This window comes from Clarias gariepinus, chromosome 17 (genome assembly GCF_024256425.1).
Source record: "Clarias gariepinus isolate MV-2021 ecotype Netherlands chromosome 17, CGAR_prim_01v2, whole genome shotgun sequence".
Lineage (NCBI taxonomy): Eukaryota > Metazoa > Chordata > Actinopteri > Siluriformes > Clariidae > Clarias > Clarias gariepinus.
In genome coordinates this window covers 5648826-5669880 of record NC_071116.1, presented here as the reverse complement: position 1 = coordinate 5669880, position 21055 = coordinate 5648826, and the positions used below count along the sequence as shown (strand labels likewise).

Genomic DNA, 21055 nt, shown 5'->3' with positions numbered 1-21055 from the left:
CAGGGTACACCCTGTACAGGGTGCAAATCTGGCTGGTCACCACAACAGATCATCCGATCCACACATAACTTGGCACAGGTTTTATACCGGATGCCCTAACTGAGCAAACCATAACAATTTTCTCGCCGTTAGGATGGGAAATACAGTGACTGGGGTTCGGAAATTGGGTGGGAATAGAATCTGGGCCTTCCGCATAACAGGTGAGAACCCTACCACTGACCAGCCAATGCCCTCGAAGGAAACTAGGGTACCCAGAGGAAACCCACTAACCATGAGGAAAACAAGGAAATTCAATGCACACAGACCCAAGGTGGGAATCGAACCCTCAACCCTGGAGGTGTGAGAACAACAGTGCTAACGACTACACCGCCGTGCCACTGTTTAAGAAAAGTGAACCGATCGATTTGTCATTCTAACACATAAGTATGACTGCAAAACAATTCCTGCTATCTGTTATCACCTAAATGAAGATGAGTCTGGTTCCTCTCAAGGTTTCTTCCTACTGCCATCTCCAGGAGTTTTTCCTTGCCAGCCTTGGCTTAATCACTTTGATTTATACATATTTTCTCACATATTTCATACACATTTCCATCATTTTCTTTTAATTCCGTAAAGCTGCTTTGTGATAATGACCACTGTTAAAAGCTCTATATAAATTTTTTAAAATTGAAATAAAAAATATAACATTATCACTACCAAAGGGGGCAATCCTTATCTCATACAGTAAAATCCACAGTGTTGATTGAACACTTCCCGAGTTCATTTGAGTCAAAATGCATGAGTAGAATCAGTGTGTGGTGGTAATTCAACACTCTGGGTCCATTATGCAAAAAAAAAAAAAAAAAAAGCATGGACGCACGTTCAGAGGAACTGAAAAAGACGCCATGATGTTGAATCTTTATTTCGCTGAAGATGAATCTTTTTTTTTTTTAAGAGTCGATTCTTTGGGGATTCTCTTATCCTATCCAACATGGAAGCGGTTCCTTGGTAGCTCTGGTGCCCTCTGCCCATAGACTTAATATTGACTCTTCCTCCTCTTTTTTTCCCTTCTCTCTTTTTTCCTTCCCATCCCCCCACTTGGGTTGAATGCCGATGTCACCAACAGCTCCTCTTACGGAGCCGAAAGTGCAGAAGCAAAAGCGCAGGAAATTCATCCATTTAACAAAAGCACAGGCGGCCTGCGGAAAGCTCCAGGACACACAGAGACAGAGACCGAGAGAAGAGACCTGCAGCACGGTTTAGGTGAGTCACCAACGTCCGTTTTCTTTTTTCCTTTCAACGCACAACAATGTAACTCCAGCGTTAGTCTTTGAACCTTCTCTGGTTCTTTTATTTCTGAATAAACCGTTTGATTTTTAAATCACCGGAATCATCTGTTCGCGCAAAAGCCCAAGCGCGAGACCTTGAATTGTCCATGCTTTATTAGTGAGTGTTATCGTTTGTGTTTATTTGTATGATTCGTTTTAATAAAAACAAATAAAATCCATGATCGTGTCTTGGGACGGTGGGCAATGAGCAAGACATAATGCACATCATGGACCGTGACAGGAGGAGGAGGAGGAGAAGAGGAAGAATGAGAATAAGGAGGAGGTGGAGGAGGAGGAATGGACTGACTCCGACCTCTTGTGTTTCTCCGGCCCTTTTTTGGAGCCCTGCATTGCAAAATGGTGTCTGTAGAGAGTGTGTGGATCGTGTTACAGAACATGAAATGTAAAAAAAAAAAAAAAAAACTAAGATTTGAGTCAAAAAACGGGGAGAATTCAGGGATTGTTTTTTCCTCTCCTTTGTTGTACGGGTGGAAGAAATAAATCTTTGGTGTTGAATGAACGCCATCACTGTTTTCTGCTAGAGTCATGACTACAAGTCCAAACTGCACATTCATGTAATGGATTAACCGTATGCATTGTTTAATTGTTAGCGCACCATCAGGGTCCGGGTTCGATTGCACCCCCACACACCCCCACCTCAGTGTCTGTGTGCATGAAGTTTGCATGTGCTTGGTGGGTTTCCTCCAGGTACTCTGGTTTTCTCACACGTTTCCAAAGACATGCAGATTAATCTAAGTGGGGTTCCCAAATTGCCCGCAGTGTGGGAATGCAGGTGTGAAAGTCGACCAAATGAGGTCCCACCAGACTCGTAAAAATGGGAATAAATTCAATGGTGATCACCATTGGCCTCCGCTGTCTCTAGTTAGACTACAGTGGTTCCTAGATGGATGGATGGGGTAATTGTTCGTTCATTAAGGTGGCACGGTGGCGTAGTGGTTAGCACTGTGGTCTCGCACCTCCAGGTTCATTTCCCGCCTCTGGGTTTGTGTGTTCTCCCAGTGCTTGGTGGGTTTTCTCCTTGGTCCCTAGTTGGAATACAGAGGTTCCTAGGTAAATTGGCATTCCCAAATTGCATTGACCATAAAAATGGGAACATTGGATCACCATTGGCCTCTACATTCCCTAGTTGGACTACAGAGGTTCCTAGATAGATGGATGGGTTGTTTATTAAGACAACACTTATTAACCATAAGTGTCATTGAATCAGGGTGATAACTATAAATGTACAGCATTCATCCATGTGAAGAACTGGATGTAGGCTACCAGATAATCCAAATTGCACATTCCTAATGAGCTAAATCAGCTATTGTTTATTAGGCGGGAAGGTGGTATCCCAGAATGGCGCTCAGGTTGTCTATAGAAGGTCCTAAAAACTCAAGACAACTTTAGTAATAGAGGTTTAGGAGATGAGGTTTGAAAATGTTCCTGATATCTTACAGTCTTATCCAGGTTAGTGGTCACTTGACACCTCTAGGGTTGAAGGTTTGAGTCTGTGAGTGTGGAGTGTGCATGGTCTCCTCATACTTGGTGGGTTTCCTCTAGGTTCAAAGACATGCATTGTATGTCTATGGAATTTCAAATTACCTGTACAGATAGAATTTGTGTGGGGGTGTGCGTGCACTTGTCGGTTGCAATAAGGTTCAAGTTCTCAGGAACATAACTTCCCCTTACAGTAGTAACCACTACTGTGAAGTCAATAGACCATTGCAGCAAAGCATTGTCAGTGATGATGGATGGACGTTAGAACGTTAACGAACATTATACAGTGTTTATTAAGACCATAAAGGTTGAGAATATATTTATAAATTGCACATGTATCGATCATGAATTAACACTTCCATTGCTAAGTAGACTGGAAGGTGGTTTCCCAGAATTCTGCTCAGGTTCTTTATAGAAGGTCTTTAAAGCTCAAGACGACTTAATAAGGGGTTATTAGGAGATGAGTATTGGAGACATCCACGGTATCCTACAGTGTTACCTGGGTTAATGGTTAGCATTGTTGATTTGCACCTCCAGGGCTGAGGGTTTGAGTCTGTAAGGGGAGAGTGTGCATGGTCGCCTCGTGCTTGGTGGGTTTCCTTGAGGTCCAAAGACATGTATTGTATGTCTATGGAATCCAAATGTATGTGTGTGTGCATGCAGTTGTAGGTTTGGTGTTCTCAGGAACATGACTTCCTCTAATAGCTGTAACCGCTAGTCTAAGTCTAAATTGGACATGCATCGAGGATAAATTAACACTTGCATTGTTTATTCAGACCACCTGGGTTAAGTCATGATAACTCTTGCAGCATTCGTTCCTGTGAAAACCTGGCAGCCTGATGCCTGTCAGTTAATTGCAGCGAGATCCTTGTGCAAGTGTTTATTCCTCATTATAGGATTTTGCAGCTGCAATTTAGTAATTCTGATTTTATTCTGATTACACGGGACACCAGTAATCACTTAGGCTGCATTTATCTTTCTATGTAACCAACACACTAATAAGCTCAATTACAAAAAAAAAAAAAAAAAATCACCTTTTCCGTCTTTCGGAAGCAGTTTATTTCTTCGTTGCGGCTGCCTGGCTTCACAGTCGCCTCCTCTAGCGCTTAATCAACACCTGCAGGTCTTACATCAGTCCTGCTGGGTGCAAACGAACCTAATACGAGTTAATTCAGCCTCAGCCTGCATCACTGTACTTGACACTACTGCGTGCATGCTACTACATGGCTATGAAAATCTGCTCTTTTGTAGTAGAACAGGGTTGTAAATGTTAACGTTAAGATTATAGGTTACAAGATATTTGACTTGACCTGTACAACCAGGACACGCATCGAGGGCACGCAGTTAGTCTCTGAGTCGCAGTGTGAGCAGCCACAGGCCACATTTGGTACACCAAAATTATCATGCGGGGAAGGTTGGATGGAAAAGACATGTTGTGAGGGAGACTTGTACTAAAACTGACCTTAAATGGATGCTGAACTGAGAAATGGATGCTTGTATCAAGCAAAAAAAAAAAAAAGCAATCAAGGATCTCTTGCGAAAGAGAAGTAAAAAAAAAAAACAGGATTGAATTTGGATTATTACCTAAAGCCAAGGATCTGTTCTAGGAACGAGAGCAGATATTAAATTTTCATATCACAATTATCGCCTGACCTTTCGTCTTGGATTACAATTTTATAACGGTTGAGATAAAAACTGGCCTCTGGGACAAAATGTAACCTGCAGGGAGAAGAAACTTTACAAATCCTCGCTCTGCCTTTCCATTGCGACACGTCACGAATACAAACGCCGGCCGGACCGCTGATTACTAGGACTGAACAAAGGCACACGGGAAACGACGGTAGTATCTTGATTACAGTATTGTAGACGTTAGTTGTCGTTCGAGATACATTGCGCAACGGAATCAGGACAAGTTTTACTCGGGCAGTGGGAAGTTTACAAGCCAGGATTTCCAGGACTAAAGATTTTAGCTTTTAGGTTGAGATCTGTGCTTAGATTAGATAGATTGGATTCTGGTTGCGTCAGTGTGAATTTAATTATTAACATACTTAATAATGAATGAAGTGAATTAAAAAAATCACATCACAGTTCTCGGATCATTTTCCGTTAGCTGACATTTAGTTAAGCTTCAAGGAAACAAACACCGTTAATTAAATATTTATTCGCATAAGGTAAAGGAAAAATTAAACAGGTGATATAAAACTATAATTTAAACTAAATCTGTTTTAGTTACAGTTAGTATCATTATGTAAGAGTAAGCATGATATCCATATGAAATGTTGTGCCAGTGTCCAATAGCATGACAAGTAGCATGACAAGTATGTTTCCAAGTACTCAAAATTAAAAAGAGTTATAAAGCTGTAATAATTGCTTAAAAGTTTTAAGGCAGGCTTTATATTCGACATATTCAGGCTTTATATTGGACATATACTTGCTGTTATACCAGGCGTTTCTGTATTCCACCTGCAACGTCATGAACGCGTTTGTTCCCATACTTCCCAATAGTATGCTTCCAGAGGATTCCAGTAGGGGGCACACCAGAGAATTCAATTAGACAGTTGAGCTTAAATTCCTTGTCGACATTTAAGATTACTTAAGTACTCATCTCTGTTTTGACATGGATATTAGTCACTGTGCAGCGGAAAAGACACAGGTGGGGGTAAATTTTTGAAAAGTTCTGCTCAAAACTCGAAAACATGCTGACTACACTGCCCCTACGTTTACATGGATGTCGCATCCTTGTCGCATTAATTTCCAGAGGATGTGCACAAGCTACGCACAAAAAGCAAACTAGCACAGCTATCGTGCATGGGTGTACGCCTAGTTAAAAGCAAATATATTTCGTCGGTATAAAAAAACAACAGTGGCTTGACGTCATCATGCTGTCACTTAATGGAGCCTGTGTTTTGTTGAGATTTTCCATGTATATGTGAAAATCACTTACAGCATGCAAGAAGTTTACATTTGTACGTGTTAAATCCACAGGATTTGAATAATGACTGTTAGACCCAGCCTCTGATTCCTCAGGCTGAAACGGCATTAGACGTGATCAGATACAATAAACACAGCCTGGCTTCACCGTCTCTGACACCTGTAGTCTAATCCTCTTGCCGTAGGTGATGTGGCTTTGAGCGTGCCCTGGCATGTCTTGTTTAGCAAAACAAAATTCTTTGTTGGTGCAGGAGGATAATGTGTGTGTGTGTGTGTGTGTGTGTGTGTGTGCACAGTCCAGTGAAATGCATGAACTGAATATATAAATGCAATGTAACCCACATCGCTGCAGGAATAACCTGCCTGTACTAAAATATCCTCGCACACCTCACAGACATGTTTCAGGGTTGAGCTTTTCATTTAACGTGAGTCAAATAAAGAAAGAAGAAGAAGCACGAACAGACTTTCGGATCCTACATTAAGTCTGTACACAGTCTACGTTACAAAGACTACACGATAAACTCTGTCTGATGTCCTCCCCCCTCATCATACAGGCGTGCTTTGGTCTATATTTATGATTTACACATCGCACCATGACAGGAGAAAATCCTCGGACGAACTTGCAGAAGAATGTAGACAAGCAAACGTTCTCATTACACCAGCATTTCATTCCGGAGATTGTGTTTTATGGGCCAGGATTTGTGCTAAAAATAGTCGGTTTATTTTGACTCTCAATGGAACTAGCTTTTATTCTTGGCAAAAAAAAAAAATCATTCCTTTTAAAAAACGTGGTGGAGTGTGCTGTTAGGGGAAAATAATCAACAACGAGGCTATTGTCTCAAAGTGAAGCAGAAAATGTTCAGTCTTTTTAAATAAAACGAACGAATGACATCATTAAACACTTTTTTTAAGTCGCTCTGGATAAGAGCGTCTGCCAAATGCCTAAATGTAAATGTACATCAAACTTTGCCTTGTTTTTAAGGAAGAACAAATTAGTAATGAGAAAAAACACGTAAAGAGGACGCTGCCGTTCTGACACTGGAGACGACTTCTATAAATGCTAAGTACCTGTAAGAAATTTTACCATGGTACAGGAATTGCGGTAGTCCAATAGTACCTGTACTGTGGTATTTTTCACAGTGCCATGGTAATTATTTGCTGATATTGTACACACACTATAGTATCTGGTTCTACCATAATTCAAACTTTGGTCCAATGGTATGTGTACTCTAGTATATTACATAATTTTATCATGTTTAATAGTACGGTACTATGGAACACGTACTAGGAGCTGTCAAAAATATGTTTGGCATGTCTAGGTACCATAATGGTAATATTTATATACTGTTCTCAGCTCTGCAGTGACATTTTGCCTCTTATGGTAGCCTCTTAAGCTACCGCTTAAATATCAGTCGGTATATTATATGGTATTCCTTGTACTATACCATACCAGTAGTATGTACAAACCATATTACCACACTAAGTACCAAGATATTCGCCAGAGTATTGTGGCACACCATGGTACCCAGTGAAGTGCCATAGTACCTACCCTGGCACTCTTTTAAGTTCTATGGTGCCTTCCATTGTAATGACTATAGTGCACTATAGTACATACTGTATGGGATGGGAATCACCAGGGACCACCTAATATGATGTCATCACCATATCTTGGTGATATGATTTGTATTACCATTCTGTTACAATTCTATAGAATTTTCGCAAACAATTCATCCTACATGACAGAATGTTGTGCCGCTTGTGCTGCCAGTGTGAGAATAGTTCAGAGCATGTACCATGTGTAGGATTAAAGAGGATCTGTAACATTTTGCTACCTTAAATGCAAACATACTGTATTTTAATAAAAAAGAAATTGATTTTGATGTCAGTGTGGTGATACATGGTTTCGCCACATAAAAGAATTGTGAATATGTAACTGAAATGATTTTTTCCCCTCATCTCTAGCATACATCTAGTCAAGTCCTTGGGAACGAGCTCCTATTAAAGACAATCTAATGTATTCGAATGATGGTGTTTATATAATCCTGACAGTGAGTGCAGTCAAGACTGTTATGGCTGTTATAGAATATGAGTCAGCACTTCCTGACCAATCACGATCAAGCATTCAGAGCTACTGTGGTATAAATAATATTAACACATTACAATGAACTGTCATGAATTTAATAACCACTCTTGTGTCGTTTGACCTTCAACTTCTGGATTCTAGCTACCTTTTGCAAAAATGTCTGCCGGATGATTCAGCGTACTCAGCGAGTACTAACGTTCCCATAATGCTACTGCTTTGCTTTTGATTTGCTTTACCTTCTTCTCCTCCCGTCCTCATTCACTGTGGTCACCATATGCTACTGTTTTGTACTGTTTCAGATTCGCACACGCTTTTCCGCTCCACCTCCACTTGCCCGATCCGAACATGGCAAGTGGGCATCCCATTGACTCATTTGCTTTCATGTACAGACCAGAAAGCTCTCAGAACTCAAAGAGGTTAGTGGTATTACTTAAACGTCCCCTGCATCCACTCACTGCTTCTCCATTTACCCTTTACCCTTTTAACACAGCTGACCTCAGGAAAACGCCACCTTCTTACAGGCACAGAAGAAAAAATGAAACAAACGGAAGTGTGCTCATTCGATTAATGGAATGTGAAAGTTTATTAGGTGTTTCATTATCCGTAGACTTTCTGCCTTTTTGCCAAGCTGATATGGTTAAAACATTATAGTCCAGCACCTGGATTGGTGGTTAATGTCACTAGAGTTGACCTGTTATAATACTTTTTATATTTTAAGAGCAAACCCGATGGACTTTACTATTAAATAAAGTTTGCCCTTTAGTATGGGTCCTAAACAAATGTGAGACTACCACTAAAGGTAGCAGGTCCAAGTCTTCATTTTGGAATGAGAATGCTACAATAACCTGGAGTGTAGCATGCTAACATAGGGTAACTTAGCGTACCTTCCATGTCAACAATAAACAATGGACAAAATACTATAGCGTAAAAACACCAACAAATCTATAAACTACCATACTTTTTGGTAAAAAAAATGAGCAAATAATAATTGTCACCTACTATAACTTTAAGTCAAGCACAAACACCAAAAAATGGGCGAGCTGTAGTAACTTTGAGCGTAGCATGCCTTAAAAAACAAGCTAATTGCCAAAACAGAGGGTTGAGCAATCCTACAGTAAATTCATTATGGGCAAACTACTGAACCTTTGTGTAAACTATTAACACTAACATTGCGGAAGATGAAAAAAATATGAAGGGTGTTCGAATCAAACTGGGACTTTTGATTGTGCAGAATAACAAAACACAGTTATGAGAGTAAAAACTCTCTTTTCTTCTCTGTATTATCCCCTGCTACACTAATGCACTCATCTCAGGACTGTATGGGGGACGTGGTAATAACTCCCAGCCAAGTTCCTGTAATGTGCAAGTGGTGTTGGTGAGTGATTGTGTGTACAGTTCATACACACACAGATGCGTCTCTCGGCTAAGAGTCTCATCTTAGTCTCATGTTTTGCGCTTTCATCAGTCCCGGTTTGACTTGAACACCCCCAAATGAACGAACCTTAAAATACTCTAGAGTGCATTTTTTGGTCTTGAGATTATGAGACGACAAGTCCAGGTTTGACTCGAACGCCCTTTGTAGTAACCAGTACACAATCTATTGTAACTTTACCTCTAGCTCTGTTTACTGTTTAAAAAAAATAAATAAAAAAATCAAACCACCACTCAGCTACCACACATTGTTGTCGTAGCATGCCCTGAAATATGAGTAAACTGCAATAACTTTGGATGTTGCCTGGATACCCTGAAAACAAGTACTGTACAAGAACGACAGTAACAAGTGCACAAACATCCATAACTTTACTGGAAGAACTGGAAGAACGCTAAGCAAAGAGCAAACCACCATAACATCTGGTGTAGCCCGCCTACGAACACCATAATTTTAGGTGTTTCCTGTTTTTTAAGGGAAAAAAAGTCTGCCAAAACCTTCAGCAGCCCATGATAATTTTGGGTGTATCACAGTTACTGAAAAAAAAGCACCAATAAATGATCTAGCCTGCTTCGCTCAGAACCTGCAACAGCACGAATGCACACATTTCAATTGTGTGTCAACCAGATATTGTTTTCTCGCCAGTCCTTGAGATTATTAGGTTTAACTTCCATGCATACATACGCACGTCCCTAGTGTGTACACAGCAGACGCACGTGACAGGTTTACAGCTCCGGCTCACACCGCCCTCTTTGCACTATAAGGTGTCCTTTAGTTATGTTCTCGAAGGGCCCCTGTTTACGACCCGACATAAACGAGCAGCGCGCACATTCATCACGGTCCCCTTCTCTTCCCTCTCTCCATCCTTAGTTCCCCATCCATCACAGCTCTGCACTCTGGAGTCATCTGTTTCCTTTTCCTGCAGCCTCATCTGATTAACACTTGATTAACCAGTGTCTGTGTTATTGTACTGTCCGTCATTCTCTCATTTCCTTCTGGTCTTACGATTTGAATATGACCTGTTTCCTCCTGATCGTTCTTCTCTTTTTCTTTTTTCCTTAGAGATTATTAGGATTGCCAAATTCCTTTAATGATACTCAGATGTTATTATGATTTTATCCTGCCAGAGACGAAGAGAAGATTATCAACAGCATGTTTTTTTTTTTTTATGAAAAAAGTTGAAGAATTTGGTTTGTTTTTAATGACATAAATAAAAAAAAAATCCTGTTCTTTTTTTTTTTTTTTTTTTTTAACTGTTATATTTTGGTATTTCTTCTGTTTTGAGCCAACCATGAACTTTCTGTCTGCTTGCTTTCCAAACTTCCATACTGAGTGACCTATTTTTGTCTCTTAATAAACTTCATTAATCAAACCCGGCAGACACGTCTGGGAGGAGCAGCGGAGTGTTCTTCAAACCTCACTGCTTTCCTATGAAGCTGCACCAGCTTTGCTTCTTTACTGTGTGTTTAATTCTGATTTATAACCCTTTCCTTCCCATTTTCTTCTTCCCCATTTAGTAAGGTTCGACCGTCTTCCAGCATGAATCCTGTTTATAGTCCAGTGCAGCCGGGCACGGCGTACGCAAACCCTAAGACCATGACTTACCCAGGTGAGCCACTCAAACTCTCACTAAAGGGTACTTTTCTTCAATGTTTCCCAGTGTTTCACCAGTGCTTGGATACCATCAAGGTAGAAAGTTTTCTTAATATGTCAGGACCATAATTAGGCAGCGTGCTTCATGTCTGAAACACTGGCCTCCCAGGAACTCCTTTAATAGCCCCAAACAGTTGAAACTCTAAATGTCAGTAGGCCTTCATTTATGAGAAATTTCATTACAGGCCCTGGTTCGCTTGAACACCCATCGTAAAAGAGAAAAACACAGCTTGCGGTGTTATACGCCATTAACCTCAAAGCCCTTCATCTTGAACACTTTCCCATGAAAACCTACAAAACAAGTTTCCAAACATCTCAGATAATATCAAGGATTTGCAGTCCATATTTATCCGTCATACAAGTCCCCTGTTTCTTTTAGAAATTAAAAAGAAAAAATTAAACAGAATGTTAATATAAACCTTCCAGCTATAAGTATCCCCACTGCTGCCGTCGTAGAGTTTTAATCAGCGCTCGCTATCTAGTCAGCTTCTCTCCAAGGAAAATCAAAGTTAGAACGATATTAGCAGGGGTTCAGGAGACACTTTCGCTCGGTGATTAGTTTCGGCTTTTAGAGCAGTTTGAGGAAGGAATTCATCACAAGTGCAATTTGCAGTGCAAATCCGAGAAAGTAATTGCTCCTCAGTATGTGTCTGTTTTTGTCTGTCCACGGTTTCCTCTCTGTTCATTATTCATATGGTGGGTGGACTCATTCCCTCGGAGGCATCGCCTCAGTATTGATCGGTAGCGTCTGCATGTTCTCAGTCAATACGGTCGTCTTAATCTCTTAGTCTTTCATAGACATGACACACAATCGTGAGTGTGTGTTCTGACCCTGTGATCTCCCTGTGTGTGTCTGTCCTCAGGCTATCCTGCAGGTTATCCTACAACGGCTCCTGCATACTCACCTAACATCTACCAGACGGGCACCCCGGGATACCCTGCAGGTAAAGCCCTGCATATCCTGTCTCTATGAGCCAGCTGTATTCTTGGTTTGTCACGTGACCGTTTTGTCTCTGTTCTTTTTTGTGATGAAGGATACACAACGGGAACTCCCTACAAGGTGCCCCCGGCACAGACGAACGGAGCCCCTCCGCCGTACTCGGCGTCCCCGAATCCCTACTCCACAGCCATGTACCCCATCAGAAGTGCCTACCCGCAACAAAACCTTTACGCTCAGGTGCGCGGGGGGTGGGGGGGGGTTATACACCATTCCTCAAAAGAGTGCTTATGAGCCTTAATTTTTATGCATGATTAAATATTTGTGACGGATTAATGCTAATAATTTACGGATAAAATTAACAGTTAACAATAACAATAACTCATAATGATGAAAACTTGTTTTTTTGTATCTAATATCTAATCAACCAGATATGTGATTTTATGCCTTCTTAGACATGAATCATATTTTCCTATTCCTATAAAATGCATTAAATCTTACAAAGTTTAATTTATGTTAAGGTCTCGATAATAAATTTTTTACTACCTGAACCTCCCTTTGAGACACTCCTTTTTTGAACGTGCTGTTTCAGTGTCTATGTAAATGAGCTACTGTTGAGCCACGCCCTTCTAGACAACCAGGGGGAGGGATATCTTTTTATATGAGGTCACATTAGAAGGGAAAACTTTAATTGCCTTGTTTAAACCATGGCTAATACAAAATTGAAAAAATATTTTTTTTATTTTTATAATGTTTTTTGTTTGTACGCAAACAAAATGTGTTTCAATGTCTAACATGATTAAAAAGTGATTTTTGCGTAATAGTTCCTCTTTAAGGTGGGTAGTTTAACAGAATTGATTTGAATAAAATGAATCAGAGCTTCATAAACAGTACTATAAACATATTTACACCTTGGTGCGATTTCGCACAGTCAGTCTTCCTGGCTTGTTTATGGAAGGTTGGATGAAATTGGAAACCCCTGCAGAGACCTACTTAAATACTTTTAGTCTTCAGTTTCTTTCATAGTACTTGCTGTTCATTTCAATCCTCTCTCTTTTCAGGGTGCATATTATTCCCAGCCGGTGTTTGCGCAGCCGCACGTAATCCATCACACCACGGTGGTGCAGCCCAACAGCCTGCCGTCAGCCATCTACCCTGCGCCGGTGCCTGCTGCCCGGCCTAACAGTGTGCCCGTGGGCATGCTGAGCGGCTCCACCATGGCTATGTCTGCAGGTATGGGATGATTTGATGTAGTCTGATAGTATACTGAGCGCTTCAGCGTAGTTGAAGCGATCAGGTCAGATTCCTGATGTTGTGACAGGACTAAACTCTTTGCATCTGTTTTTCACAGGGCCTCTGCTCACCACACCACAGCACACGCAACACATCGGCACTCACCCGGTGACCGTGCCAACGTACAGGCCGCAGGGGTACAGCTACGTACCTCCGCACTGGTAGAGCTGCCAGCCCGCTGCATGTGAGTGCTTCGTGCTACAGGGATCAGTAAGCTGTATTTTTCATTCTGGTGGATAAAGAAAAGGAGCAGGCAATAGCGTAGCGGTTAAGATTCACTGCTTGTGAGCTCAGATCACAGTCCTGTAAGCGTTGATTTATACTTCCGCGTCTGTGCGCTCCTGGAGTCTTCCGCCATGCTTGCTTGTAATGGTTCTGGGTGAGCTGTGGGCCAGAGAACCAGTGTAATGAATAGACTTAATTACAATTTGGGTTTCACATTATGAGAATATATATGTTATAACTGTCTATAATAATCTTGCATTGCCTTTAGATAAAAGATTATTAATTCAGTCCGATCATCTTTTTTAAAAAAAGGCAATGCATAGCCATCTTTTTTGATCCCATAGTGTTAAACACTCACAAAGTTTTTTAGTTCCTATAGGTTAAATTATGACGGCATTGTGTTGTAGTGGTTAGCACTGTCGCCTTGCACTTCCAAGGTCCGGGCTCGGTTCCTGGCTAGGTTCGATTTCTGTCTCTGTGTGCGTGGAGTTTGCATGTTCTTCCTGTGTTTGGTGGGTTTCCTCCGGGTACTCCCGTTTCCTCCCACAGCCAAAAACATGCAGATTAGGCTAATTGACATTTCCAAATTGCTTATAGTGAGTGTATGAGTGCGTGCCATGTGATGGATAGGGTGTACCGCACCTCGTTTCCTAAGTCTCCTGGAATAGGCTCAAGTCCATTCCAGTCCAGGACCCTGAATACAAAATAAAGCCATATAGACGATGAGTGAAGTGTACTATGTGGACACCCGCCCATCATACTTGTGTTGTGATGTTTCCACAAACCTGGACCCATATTAGATCTGTGTGTTTTAATCGATTGTGCGATTTAATCACTCTTTAGTTAAATTAATTTGATTAAAAGTGTAATACTGCCACCTACTGGACTGGAGCAGCAGCCTAGAAGAAAAAACTGTTTTGTTTGAGATATTACATTTAAAAAAAATAAAGAATACAACAATATTAGATAGGTGTAATGGTGTTTAAAAACTTAAAAAGAATTTAAAAAAAAATAGCCACTTGGAATAAATCAGAAAGTTTTTATAATGTTTTTCGAAAATCGCAATGCCTGAAAACTGAATCGAATCAAAAACCTAGCTGTGATTCACGGATCTAAAGCACTGTACGCAAATCCAACTCCGTAAATACGTAAAGGGTTTGCCAAGTTCGGAATGGAAGAAATTGAAGCCCTGCCCTCGACCCCACTGGGGTGACCTGGCACTCCGGTCTCTTCACCCGACATCACTACTTGATTAGGCTAACACTTTTATAGCTGAATGAACACAAATCCCTAAAGCCATGATCCAAAATCTAATGGAAAGCCTTCCCTAAAGGATGCAAGTATTATAACGGCAAATAGGCGACTAATTTTGGAACATATCGAGGTTTCTCTCTCTGTGTTGGCCATAGGGTATAGGAAGTATCATGCCTGAGAGAATCACTGAAGCTTTGATCGTTTTCTGTTGGCGTGACTCAGCAACCGATCGATAAAACAAATGTTTTTAGAATATACAGAAGTGCTTGGATGGATTGGAGTAGAGATTTGCTGATGCTGAGCATTTATTGTCTAACCTAATTAACTTCCTGCTCTCTGTTTCTCTCTCTCTCTCTCTCTCTTTCTCATTGGCTTCCTGTAGATCTGGAGTTCACATTGTTCACATTTCCAGTCTTCGTGGACGCAGCCTCCAGCACCGGGCCACCGAGTCCTTCTGCGAGTACAAATACTGAACGAGCAACGGTCACTTTATGTGTTCTTGGCGATTTCGTTAAAGCTGCTCACTCGATCAGAATTTGTTCAGTTTTTGTGTTACGTTAGAAATCCCTGACCAACACCTACCAGCAGTTTAAACACACATACAGAAAATTCACCTACAACAGGCGGCAGCCAGCATCGCGCTGCTGTTAACTCCGGGTCCTGTGCTACACAAGGACTTTCTCTAACAGTCTGAATGTACACGTTTGCTTATTACACAATATAACATTTAGGTTTGAGTTCAGGGTGATTCCTTTTTTTTATTTTTTTTATTTCTGCACTGCTCATATAAAGTGCAGGCCTTTTTTTCCCCCTTTGTTACAATTTGCTTTGACATGCTCCATCCCCCAGCACGTTAACCAGGGTCTTCATTCTCGTGCTAGTCGGCACAACCCGAGGACTCGTTGTAAATCGTTTTCATCTGTTACTGCCATTCTAGTAGGTGCGCAATTTTTTAGAGGACATTTCAACAACTGATCCAGCTGTAATAGACATTAAACTGGCTCAGCCTTCTTTGGTAGGGTTTTTAAATCCGGTTAACCATTGGTAGTTGTATTAGCAGTGGTTTAACCAGGTTAAGTGGGTTAACCAGATTTAGGTGGTGTATTAATCAGTTTTATTAAACACTTTAAATAGGATAGCCAATTTTAATTGATGGGGAATAATAGACGTTTTAATAATTTACCCAGTTTACATTGGGTGAAGCATCTTGAGTGGACACTCTAAGGTTTTTTTTGGTGTTTTTTTTTTTTTTGTTTAATTAAACAGATCTTAAAAGACGTCCATCATCTTAACTGAAGTGGATATTTTAGTTAGCTAATCAGATTCATTTCTGAAGACATTTCATTGACTCATCATTTAAACCAGGCCCTTCAGACGGGGGTTAGTGGAGATTTCCAGAGGTTATCCAGCTTTATTGGACATTTTCCTGGGTTAGGAAGTTTCATGAGATGCTTCAAAGTTAGGGAGGGGGTAAGCTTGTTTCAGTGGACGTTTTAGTCATTTACCCGGCTTTAGTGCTTACGTTTTAAAGAACGTCATGGACAGTAGGTTATCCGCCATCATATCTCATGAAGCTGTGAAGCAACGTTGATATAGTATCCATGCAGTGTGAATATAATGAGCAAAAGGCCTGCTCTAATAGGCTTTACGTGCACACGCTTACTGATTGTGCATACGCATCCCTCATGTGCATACGCAGATTCCATAGAAGAGATACAGCGAGACAGGAGCAGTGCAGCGGCTGGTCTAGGAGGCTTAGAGGTGTAATGAAGTGTGAAAACCCGAACAGGAAGGTTTGAGGCCCTGGCCATTTGAAGTTCACACCGATTTGCACTCGCGCCACACTAGCAATCTTGTCGGGCTCAAAAACTTTTTTTTTTGGTTTGGTTCTGTACGTGCTTAGATTGTCAGATCGAAGGCAAACGAAACGGTGCATGATTTCGAGCACATCCATACCGCTAAAAATCTGACGCCTCGTTTCCGAGTGCAGTTTGCAATAATGTTCAGAAGTCCTCATGGTTTTCATGCTCTTGTGTAGCACCAAGGATTCATTACTAGGCAGCTGCGAGGGATAAAAAAAAAAATCATCATCCCTGCTTTTTAATACTGTTTGTTAAGCACCCTTGCCCTGTTTCTCTTTAATTATACAAACGAGAACAAATCCAGTTCAAAAAATTATTTATTTAGTCATCACTAGCCAACTAGGATGATATAAACCTGGTTTAATAACGATGTGTCATACTGATTATCTACATCTACACCCAGATTCAATCGCATAACTCAATCTAACTGTAATATGTCAAGCTGTAGTGCATTCTGGGTAGTTTTACAATGGACAGCGATGCCGATATTCAACCTTCGCTTGAGCAAATATCATCCTTTTTTTTGTGCGTGTGTGTGTGTGCTTAAAACAGAGTTAGAAAGCAGAATGTGATTTTTTTTTTTATCCCCATCCTGTGTCTCTTTTCATGCATGCTCGTTGTCTTAGATTTGGAGCAGGCCATAGGTTCAAGATAGTTCTTAAGAAGGAATTAAAATCTGTGTTTCATTCGTTAGGTTCTCATTCGTGCGCATAAGAGAATAGTTAGTATAAGTGAGAGACTACATCGCTCAAGAAACTCATAACGAACGTATATAACTAACATCCAGTAAGGAATATTGCACTCTTCAAAAGTAATAATCTATGCTTGTAGTTGGTACAGTACTTAATCTTAAATAAGCAGCGCATTAAATGTACATTTCAATTGTGGTACTCTAGTCTTCCAGGCAAAAAATAAAAACAAAAAAAACATATTAATAATAATAATAATAATACTACACTGATGAGATTCATGCAAAATATTATATATCATTGCCGTATTCTTCCATATTTTAACCACTTTATTATAAAAAAAAAAAAATACAAGTCTGTGTTTTAATAAAAAGCAACACAATGGAGTTTTCAGGCTTTACAGTATTTCATATGATCACACTAGTGTAGAGTTGTGTGTTTGTCTAGGGGAGGTTGTCACCCTGGGTTGTGCCGTGTCAGTCCGTGTAAGATTTGCAGCATCCTCTGTATCCTCGTATTTGTTGGTTTTATGCACTAAAAATTATACGCAAATTCTATTTTTGACGGCAGAAGCATGCTCTCTGGCTTTTTGTCAGAGTTGGGCTTGAAAGAATCTTGAAAGTTCAGAATCGTTAAGTTAATGTGAAGTTTGTGACTTTTACGGTCGCATCACGGCAAATCATTTGCTCAGATTTAAGATGTCATGGGAACGTTTTCTATGAAGCTTATATTCAGAAAACCTTTTGCTCATTGGTCAGATATAAACATGTAGTTTAAATGTCATTATTCATCCCGTGTTTTGAGTCTTTTTTCTGCAGTATGTGCAAATCGTTCTTTATTAGTGTAAATATGCATTACATAGACTTTTAGGCCTTTTGATGTTCACATTACGAGCCATGTTGTTCAAGTCTTTGTTTTGTTTGTTTGTTTGGATCAGATTTGCATGTGGTGACGGATCACATTCATAATTACAAGCGATTTTTATCTGACTCTAGTGTGCGACCACTCGTTCATTTTAAACAATGGATGTTTGGGATTGTGCCCTAGAGGACAGCTAGCAGTCACTCATTTGTATTTGTTGAGTTCCAGAACAAGGAAGAAAGCCAGACGCCTCGCTTTAGCTGTTTTATCAGCTGTTGTTAGCACTGCTATGAAATCCAATGTTCTCAGGGGTGTCTGACGTCTTCAAACGCACTACGCATGCTCAGAGGTGCAAAGATTCGCACCGTTCTTGTGCAAGTCACATGACCATGTGACATCAGCTATCTAGGAATCTAGGTCCGATCTAGGAAAGTGACTCCGATCCGATCTGAAAAACATCAGAATTTTGTGTTCAGACAGCCCTAAAAATCAGATCTGTGTCACTTTAGGGGGAAAAAAAATCGGAACTGAACCACTTCAGGCTGGTAATGTGAACGTAGCCTTAGTATTTTAGTGCATTTTTTAAACCAAGAACCTCTTATAGAAATTGGACGAATAATAACAATAATAAAAACTATTCTTTTGTAGTAACCAACCAGTTAGTTACTCTAATGATTTTGAAGATTGTGATCAGAAAAGATTTACAGTGTGCTGTACAGTACTGTGCAAAAGTCTTGACCCCCCCCCCATCACACAAATTTCTTTTTGCCAGACATTCAAAATACAAGAAAGTCTGAAAGACCCAGACTTTATTTTATTTTTAATGTAGCATCAAGGAATAGTTCTCCAGACTTGAAGTACTTTTTTACTTTTTTGTCTCTCGTTTTCAGTCCAGTCCCTGTACCAGAGCAATTTCAGAGGAATGTTTTTGTTCGCTAAGCCACACAGTGACCTATGAATCATTCTAAAAACCTCTAACTTAAGGCATGAACCAGTGAGAAACAGGTGCAGATGATTGAGTTGGTGATTAGTATACTGCTGAATGCTGAATGGAGACGAGAGGGGAAACGAGGTTCCTGCTGCAGTTGATACATAGAAAAACTGCATCTTTATCTACATAATTTAATTAAGTTTAATATAAATAAATTAAGACTTTTGCACGTAATTGTATATCATATAGTGTTACGGTGATTACAAGGGTTATGAATTGAGCTCCACAGAAAACTGTTACTTTGTCGAATTAGTTTTTTCTTAAGGCAACACAATATCTGTTGTTCATTCTGGTTAAGTTCTAGTCTTCGTTTCATTCTGACTGAGTCACGACGCAACATATACATACATGCATACATACATACATACATACATACATACATACATACATACATACATACATACATATGGAATGCACTTCTAATAATCATAACAAATAAATAGCATATATACGTAGCTAAACATTTGAAGCTATGCACTGGTTAATTATTTCTGACAGACACTCACAGTAGAAGAACCGTATGTTTTACACACCTTTATACACCTTACACATTTTACAAACATAGCTCATTTATCCTGTAGTGAAATGCAAGCAGCAATGCATGGCCGCTAGGAACAGACCTGTGAATACTGAGAAGCGATGTACATATCCAAATATTATACAGAGAATAAGTATTTTGAGTATTTGAGCGCTAGAATGTATTTTCAAATACATGTATTTTCTCGAAGACTTGAGTACTTACAGTAGGTACTTTTTTTTCTCTTTTTTTTCGCCCAGGTCTGTTGTAGAGAACGTGATAATTTTCCATTCCTCATTCCAACTTTATTGAGTTACAGATAAGTCTTAATTATTCTTTTTTTCAGTATAATGACAATACAACCTTACAGTATATATATATATATATATATATATATATATATATATATATATATATATATATATTACAGTTACACAATATCATACCATCTGCTTACATTCATTGCCATGTAATGCTTCAGGGTTCGCTTATTTATCTTTTGGGAAACTGCTAGAATATGTTTAAAGTCGATTCTCAGTCTTAATTGTGTATCAAATTCATGCAGAAATACATATCGGAAATTCCCTCATTCTGACGTCTGTAAGTTTTCATCCTGAACAAATTACAATGTTGGAAAAATGTTGGGTTTATTCAAAAACAATAATCTATTAATAACAATAAAAATGTTTGGAGTTAATCTTTCTTTAAAAAAAAAAGAAAAAAAGAATTGTGCAACACTGCATATGGTTTAAGATGCATAATAGAACCACATGGATCACTGTTATACCTTTTAAACGTACATTAATATACTGTACACATGTACAAGCTTTTGTCTGTGTGTGTGGAAATGTGATAAATAAGTTGTTGGTTTAAGAGGTAAAAGTAATTTCATTGGTTTTAGGAATTAACCAAACGCATCAGCCTGAACATTTTTTTGGATACATGATTTGGATAAATAAAATAAAAAAATATGAATTTTTGTCTTGTCAGTTAAAGGCAATATTGCAGTGAAGCAGGATCATCTAAAACCAATTTTCGGGAAATGTAGACATAAACCATGTTTTTCACATACATTTAAGAATTCTAAAACAACAACAGCATACATTTTGCCGTAAATTTTCCGCGCCTCGTGTCCACCTGCGGACAACCACAGAATTCTTAAATTCCCGTACGAGCCCTTATTTATGGAAACTGAACCGATATAAACGTAAGCCGACACTTCGTCTTCCGAAACGTAGTTTTCATTATGAGTTTTTGGTTTCATCAGGCAGAGTTTAAAACCAATAAGCAGCCAACTTCAGTTTCACTCAGCGCTTTTCTGTCTGTTACATGACGTCACGATATAATTATCCACATCAGGTTCTGTGCAGATGAAGTCCAGTTCTGTTGTTTTATGTTGTAATGAGGATCTGTTAGCTGATCTTGGTGAATTAAAAAGCCAGGGTTGTAATTGTATTATATTTGCTGTACATGTCAAATGTAGACCATTCAATTCAAAGTATTAAAATCTTTCAAAAACAGTT

The 21055-nt window shown here is 39.7% G+C and overlaps 1 protein-coding gene across 1 annotated transcript; it reads left to right on the top strand.

Moving 5' to 3' along the window:
• Window positions 1-960: 960 nt before the first annotated feature.
• LOC128545746 (protein FAM168A-like) lies at window positions 961-21055 on the top strand. Its single transcript, XM_053516353.1, has 8 exons — window positions 961-1242; window positions 8121-8237; window positions 10768-10859; window positions 11767-11847; window positions 11938-12080; window positions 12902-13073; window positions 13192-13317; window positions 14995-21055. Exons 2-7 carry the CDS (start codon window positions 8167-8169, stop codon window positions 13296-13298), a joined length of 666 nt encoding a protein of 221 aa, XP_053372328.1. The 5' UTR covers window positions 961-1242; window positions 8121-8166; the 3' UTR covers window positions 13299-13317; window positions 14995-21055.

Excerpts from the sequence above, each read along its gene's own strand:
- LOC128545746 (XM_053516353.1), top strand. The coding sequence starts at position 8,167 with ATGGCAAGTGGGCATCCCATTGACTCATTTGCTTTCATGTACAGACCA. Across the intron at positions 8,238-10,767 it reads AGCTCTCAGAACTCAAAGAG|TAAGGTTCGACCGTCTTCCA; the intron begins GTTAGTGGTATT and ends TTCCCCATTTAG. Across the intron at positions 12,081-12,901 it reads AACAAAACCTTTACGCTCAG|GGTGCATATTATTCCCAGCC; the intron begins GTGCGCGGGGGG and ends CTCTCTTTTCAG.